Below are 8,045 nucleotides of genomic sequence, written 5' to 3' on the forward strand. Positions count from 1 at the left end.
TTCATTTTTTGGGCTATTGTCAATGCGCTGATACATATGGACTTGCTCATATGTTTGCAGCCTTACTAAGATCAATTATCATCGCCATTGAATTAATACTAATTCCTTGTCTGCTTACCTTCTAGGTTATAGGTTTGTACAGTAAATGTGAAAATGACAGTCAAGTGCTTGATATAAAGAGGGGACTTGTCAGTCTTTTTCAGTTTCAACCACTTACTGGGACTCATTTAGAGGTAAGTGACTATGAAAAGAAACACACACACCCCCCATTTTCCTGTAAAGAAATGAAAAAATAATCATATTTGGTATTACCCAATTCATAAAAATCTGATCTATCAATATCTAAAGCTATTAAACACATAAAGAAAACTCTGTATAGCAACATAAAAATCAAAACACCAGAATTTAGTTTTTAGTGAATGCAACACCCTAAAAAACGCAATCAAACATTGCATAAACCCCAAAATTACATCAATGACGGCTCTACATTAAAAAAAATACCTTAACACATCTCTACTGACAAACAAAATACAACAATATGGTCTCAGAAAATGAAGACAGAAATCCAATTTTTTTCTTCACAAAATTCTGAACTAAGCCACTAAAATATAAAAACTACAGAAGTTTGGTATCGCCATATTTCCACTGACCTGAAGAAACATGATGACACGACATTAATATGGCATAATGAATGCTGTAAAAGCAAGACGCCAAAATGAATTTCAAAATTTCATTTTTTCCCAGTTCACCATACTTTTTTATTTCCATTTTCAGTATATTACGTTATAAAATGAATGGTGACATTGGAAACTGCCATTCACCCTGAAAAAAGAGCCCTTATAAGGCTATTTGGATGCTAAAATAAAAAAGTTTGGACTCTTGGAAGAAGGGAAGTGAAAAAAAAAAAAGCAGAAATAAAAATTGTCCACATGGTTACAAAATATTCCTGAAAACAAAAATAGTGATTTGCTGTAAAAACATTACATCAAAAAGTTTCAAACTTTACAAACTGTTCTATTATCTTTAATACTATAAATCAATAGTCTTACAATAAATTAGGTGATATTGTAAATGGGGCAGTCCGGCTTGCATTAGATATTATAGGAAGTATTGAAAAGGTTGGCTTTTGGAAAATCTTCAAATACAGTCATGGCCAAAAATGTTGGCATGCTTGAAATTGTTCAAGAAAAAAATTTAATATTTCCCCCATAAAATTATTGCAATTACACATGTTTTGTTATATACATGTTTATTTCCTTTGTGTGTATTGGAACAACACAAAAAAAAGCGAAAAAAGGCAAATTGGAAGGAATTTCACATACAACTCCAAAAATGAGCCAGACAAAATTGTCCGGACTCTCAATTTAATATTTTTTTTGCACACTCTTTGGAATAGTTACCTGAAATCAATCACTTCCTATAACCATCATCAACTTCTTACACCTCTCAACTGGAATTTTGGACCAAACCTAACTTTCTGACACTGGGCACTACATTGCAATCTAAAATCCTTTGGTAATCTTTAAATATCATGATGTCCTGCACATAATCAAGGCACCCAGTGCCAGAAGCAACAAAGCAACACCAAAACATCTGAGAACCTTCACCATATTTGACTCTAGGTACTGTGTTTTTTTCTTTGTAGGCCTCATTCCGTTTTCTGTAGACAGTAGAATGATGTGCATTGCCAAAAGCTCTATCTTGGTCTCCTGTGTCCACAAGACGGTTTCCCAGAAAGATTTTGTCTTACACACGTACAGTTTGGCAAACTGCAGTCTAGTATTTTATAGGTCTTTGTGTCAGCAGTGGGGACCTCCTGGGTGTCTTGCCATAGCATTTCATTTCATTCAAATATCAACGAATAGTTTGCGCTGACACTGATACACCCTGAGCATGCAGGACAGCTTGAATTTCTTTGTAACTTGACTGGAGCTGCTTATCTGCCATCTGAACTATCCTGTGTTGCAATCTTTCAATTTATGTTCCGTCCACACCCATGGACATTAGCTACAGTGCCATGGGTTTAAATCTTCTTGATTATGTTGTGCACCATGAAAAAAGGAACATCAAGATCTCTGTAGATGAACTTGTAACCTTGACATTTTTTATATTTTTCAACAATTTTGATTTTCAAGTCCTTCGACAGTTCTCTTCTCTTTCTGTTCTCCATGCTTAGTTTGGCACACACAGACACAGAATGCAAAGATTGAGCCAACCTCTCCCTTTTTTATCTGGTTTCAAGTATAAGGGTGGAGCCACACGGGGTACTACTGCGATCCTCGCATGACACTCTGCTCACGCTGGCAGCACAGCAGGAGCCGAATGTCATGCGAGTGTCACTGCGACTGAGGACCGACCGTGCGATCAGACTACAGCTGCGGGGGGCGGGCCGGCACTGAGGAGGAGTGGGTCAGTGCTGAGGAGAGGCGGACCGGCGCTGCGGAGGGGAGGGAGGGATTTATCTCCCTCTTTCTTCCGTTGCTGGCTATTGCCAATCTCGCCCTGCACTCGCAGTACATCGGTGGACTCTGAGTGCAGTGCGATTTTTCTCTCGCCCCTTAGACTTGAATGGGTGCAAGAGAAACCAGGAACACATTACACCTGTAGCATGCTGCGCTTCTTTTCTCGGTCCAGTTAGGTCTGAGAAAATAATCGCTCATGGGAGCTGGCACACAGGCTAGAATTGGTCCGAGTGAAATGCGATGTTTTATCACATTCCACTCGCTCCGATTTTCATGCCGTGTGTCTTAGGCCTAATATTCATACTGCCCACACATGTTACTTGCCACAGGTGAGTTTGACTGCACATCACATGCTTAACACTAAGGAAAGATGACAACAATTTTGTCCTGAACATTTTTGAGGATGTGTATGAAATTATGACCAATTTGCATTTTTTACTGTTTTTTTTTCTGTTGTTCCAACATACACAAAGGAAATGATCATGTATATGACAAAATGTGTAATTGCAGTAAATTTTCTGGGAGAAATACTTCATTTTCAGAAACAATTTCAAGGAGGCCAACTTTTTTGGCCATGACTGTATTGTAAATACACAAACTTTACGTCATGTAGTAATGGTGCAGTGATCTGCCTGCGCTGCTGTGTATCAACATGCCCTTAACATTTTATCAGGACGTTAGAACCTCTGCACATAAATATATCTAGCAGATATGTTATACACTGGGAAACTACTGATGATTTCAGTGTTTGGCTCTATTACAATTTTTCAATCCATAAATTAAAGGGAACATGTAATTTGATTCAATCTGTCCAAACCGCACAATAAAAGACAAGTATATTTTGCTTTGAAATACACTGACATTTTAGAGAAAATATAGTTTAAAAATTGTCACTTTTCCCAGTGCATACAAAGTGATTGACAGGTCTCTTTCTAAGTATGCACATGAGGGAGACCTGTCATATATGTAGAATGGTGCAGGGAGAAGCCGGCGAGACTGTGCCGGTCTAATCTTGTCTCTGCCTAGGGTATACGGCTGGCTTTTCAAATTATATTTTCTCAGTGAAAAATATACCTAACTGCCATTGTGCACCCAGGCTTTAATCCATATAGCCCATGGTTTGGTCAGTATTAATCAGCTGACAAGTTCCCTTTAAAGGTTTAGGCCCTAGTTAATCAACACTGGCGCATTAAAGACTAGTCTTCATTCAGGGTACACTTGAGGGAGATGCATCAATTTCGCATTGAATTTGGTGCATTTTTCAGCTGGAGTGCGTCATTGTAAGAAATGTACTCCAGTCATTCCAGTCATTTCTGTCAAATATACATGTTTGTGGCATAAATTTTGAAAATTGAAATGGGACATTTTTGAAAAAGTTGATATAAAAACATGATAATTTCCAAAATGTATGTGCAACTATAAGATATTCCAAAAATGTGCAATATTCAAGGAGTTTTACACCAGAATGCTGGTGTAAATCGACAAATTGACAAATGGACGCATTAGTCTATAAACATACAATATATTGGCAAAAGAGGCAGTCATTAATGTAATATTTCTGTATCTTTTAGGAAGATGTTTCAGGGAGGTGTCAAGTAACTTACAACATGTCCAAAGATTTCATCAGCAAGACAAAAGATTTTGAGAGCTGCGTTAACTCACAATTTGGCCATGAATCCGATCATAAGGTGAGACCATGTTACTTGTTGTACAAGCTGCAGTAGTTATGAGTAATCAAGGATTACAACTAAAGGCTGTTTATTTTTTTTAATAAAAAATAAGTTGCCATTGTCTACAGGCAGTACGGGCGCTCATCGTTTCTATGAATCTGGTTCTATATATTATGAAATATAGCCAATACAGAACAGTCGTAATATTTATGGGGAAAAAGTCAATCTTTGCTGGACAGCCACATTAAGTAGTAACACAGTAAGAAACAGAAATTTACATCAAAGGGATTCTTCAAGATTAGAGGAATATTGTTTCCAATGAAGGTACCACTCCATTATGCCTTTTTTTTCTATAAATATAAAACAGATATTTTCATTATTCTTTTGAAAGCTTAGAAGAGTATCTTTATATTTTTTAGGCCATATTGCTTCCAAAAATTATATGCATGACAAACTGTTAAGGGCTCATCTGTAATGATGGGCAAGTATACTCACCACTGATCGTTACTCGATTGAGCACAAGGTTGCTCCAACGCAACTCGAGTACTGAGTGTAATGGAAGTCAATGGAAAAGTCAAGCATTTTCAAACTTTGATGCTCGAGGCTCAATCAGGTAATGAGCTGTGGTGTGCACGCTGGCCCATCACTAGTCATCTGGTAAATTGGATTTTCTAAATGTAGGTAAAAGGGAGCAATACAGTCTGAAAGAGATGAGCAGAGGAGCAGGTCTTGATGGATCACAGAGAATCTGGATAGTGGTATATGCAGGACTACTGACTAGAGATGAGCCACCCCCCTGGCCAGAGGTGTATCTTGGCTTTCCAGCACCCGGGGCAAGAATTCAGTTTGACGCCCCCCACCCCCACCAAGCAATGTGGGTGGTCGTCATGTGACCAATCACTCATATGTCATTTGCACACTTACAGTCATGTGGTAATGAGCTTCTCTTAATAATTCTCTCAATGTTCAATGAGAAACGATGAAGAAAAGCTAATTGTCACATGCAAGTATGAAAATCACATATGAGTGGAGTGGCCATGTGGTGACCAGCGAGCAGAGCTGAATTGTGACAGTGGGTATATTACACGCTGTTAGAGCTGAGGATACTACACTACTTAATTTTGTAATTAAAGGAATTGTCCAGATTAGAGATGAAAATCTGCAGTGAATCTATTCGTGACTTCAGGCTTCTGAATTCTTACAATGCATGCTCTGCACACTTTTAGGATTCTCCAGTGCCAGTGACGAGTATGGACGATCATGTGAGCACAAGTATGAGATTTGTTTACTTCTGGCCACATTCTGGTTTGATGTGTCCAGCCTTAGTCAATTCATTTTCATTGAGCATGTCAGTTCAGCACGTGACCACATCTATGTAAATCGCATACTTGCAGCCTCATAACCTCCCACTCTCACCGCCGTCACCAGAGAATCCTGACAGCGTGCAGAGTGCGCACTGTGAGAATTCAGAAGTCTGCAGTCACATAGATTGACACACAGTGTGACTGCAGGCTCATCACAAACTTGGACAACTCCTTTAACCCCATAGCGACGGCCTAACGACTAAAGACGTCGGAAAAACAGGGTACTTATTCTGTTCCGACGTCTTGAGACGTCAGGCCGGAAAAAGCTTGTAGCGCCCCCCAGTGACGAAAAATCTCGGGGGTTTCAGCTACCGGAGGTAGCTGAGACCCCCAAGATTATGAATCGGGGTGTTTTTTTTGGACCCCGATAATGTGATCGCCGGTATACACCGTATACCGACGTACACATAAAAAAAAAAAATGGCAAATAATACTGATTTCTTTCTCATCTGACATGATCAAAAATGTCAGATGATAAAGAAATATAATCCTTTAGTGCCCCCAAAGCCCCCGGTACCGGAGAAATCAACCCCCACCACCCCCACCCCCACTGGACATCCAAAATGGCGCCGGTGCGCGCCGAAAACTGCCGCCGCCGCAGGCTCTGCATTCATTTCCCTCCGATCTGAAATGATCAAACATTTCAGATCGGAGGGAAATGTCCTCCCCCTGACCCCTCCTCTGGTCCACCGGAGATCTCTGGTCCCCCGGAGCCCCCTCCGGTTCTCCAGAGCGCTCCCCCTTCCCTCTTCCGGAGCGTGCACGATGGCGGTGCGCAGCGCACAGTAGCGCGCGGCCGCATTCATCCTGCTCTTTCTGCCGCATGTGACACGTCACATGCGACAGAAAGGTGTCCCCAGGTCCCGCCGTCACCCCCCCCCCTCAGCCCCCGGTCTTACGTTACCTGGCTGCTGCTGCTCTGTCCCCGCAATCACTCCGCCTCCCTCTGGAAAGCTGGCGGCGCATGTGCAGACAGCGCCTGTCAGCTGGATCCTTGCAAGCAGGGACGCTGACCGCGGTGCTTGCACATGCTGTTGCACTGTGGACCGGGGGAGAGTGAGTGCAGTAATCTGCAGCCACACTCCTCACATAGAGAGCCTGCTGTTCTAGAAAATGGGGGGTACGTTCTGTGAGCGTGCCCCTCATATTCTGGAATGAGGTTACTGCAGGTCACTCTGCCCTAGGTTGGACCGGGGCAGTGTGAGTGCAGTATTCTCAGATTACTGCACCCACTCTGCTCATGGAGAGCTTGCTCTTCCAGAAAATGGGGGATACGTTCCCTGAACGTGCCCCCCATATTCTAGAAGGTCCAGAGTCGCCGAGGGACCTCCAAAATGGATTACAGTGACCGAAATGTATTTATTTTCAATAAATTGGTGAAAGAGGAATGTTTCGGGGAGGTTTTTTTTAAATAAATTTTTTTTTGTCTTTATTTTTTTCTATTATTGACTGGGTTAGTGATGTCGGGTATCTGTTTAGATGCCGTGACATCACTAACCCCAGGGCTTGATGCCAGGTGACATTACAGCTGGTATCAACCCCGTATATCACCCCGTTTGCCACCGCACCAGGGCGCAGGATGAGCTGGGGCGAAGCGCCAGGATTGGTGCATCTAATGGATGCGCCACTTCTGGGGCGGCTGCGGCCTGCTATTTTTAGGCTGGGAAAAGTCCAATAATCATGGCTCTTCCCACCCTGAGAATACCAGACCCCAGCTGTCCGCTTCACCTTGTCTGGTGATCTAATTTGGGGGGGACCCCACGTTTGTTTGTTTGTTGTTTTTTTTTTAGAAAAACGCCTGGGGAGCCCTCCAAATTGATCACCAGCCAAGGTGAAGCTGTCAGCTGTGGTTTGCAGGCTACAGCTGTCTGCTTTACCCTAGCTGACTATCAAAAATAGGGAGGACCCCACGTCGTTTATTTTCATTATTAATTTTTTGGGGGGGCTAAATACAAGGCTAGGCACCCTTTAGTGCCACATGAAAGGCACTAAAGGGCGCCAGCTTAGAATATGCAGGGGAATGGGACGTTATATTTGTTTGACATCTATCTATTCATCCATTGTAGCATTTTAGGCTGTGCGCCCACAATCAGGGTTTGCAGCGTTTTGGGCGCAGAGTGTTTTCCCTGCATCCATAGCGCTGCGTTGTGCAGTAGAAACACAGTGGAAGGATTTTTAGAAATCCTATGTCAAATGTGCTTCTTTTCTCCGCAGCATAAACCAACCTGTGGCGCAGCTTCCCGAGCCTCAGCATGTCAGTTTATGCTGCGGAGACAAGAATGTCCTCTGCAGGTAGCATAGAGCTAAAGTCCACAGCAGCCTGAACCCAAATCGTGGGTATGGGCAGCTATGTTCTCCCGTGGACAACACTCACATCTCTGCAGAAAGGCTGACACTCGGTACTAGACGCCGTGTCGCTGGATCATGGCCACCAGGGCCGGACTGGGTCTCACATTCAGCCCTGGCATTTGGGGGTACACAGGCCCGCTTGTCGCGTGGTGAATGTGTGATATCTTTGTGCACTTGTAGATTGTGTAACACGACCATAT

At 42.5% G+C, this 8,045-nt stretch overlaps 1 protein-coding gene across 1 annotated transcript in view; it reads left to right on the plus strand.

The window, feature by feature from the left end:
• Positions 1-8,045, plus strand: part of LOC142309808 (microsomal triglyceride transfer protein-like) — a 164,547-nt gene that overhangs the window by 28,196 nt on the left and 128,306 nt on the right. Inside the window, exons 4-5 of the mRNA XM_075347265.1 lie at positions 126-233; positions 4,034-4,150. Coding sequence (XP_075203380.1) covers positions 126-233; positions 4,034-4,150 — 225 coding nt within the window. The remainder of the gene's footprint in view (positions 1-125; positions 234-4,033; positions 4,151-8,045) is intronic.

Source organism: Anomaloglossus baeobatrachus, chromosome 5, assembly GCF_048569485.1.
Source record: "Anomaloglossus baeobatrachus isolate aAnoBae1 chromosome 5, aAnoBae1.hap1, whole genome shotgun sequence".
NCBI lineage: Eukaryota > Metazoa > Chordata > Amphibia > Anura > Aromobatidae > Anomaloglossus > Anomaloglossus baeobatrachus.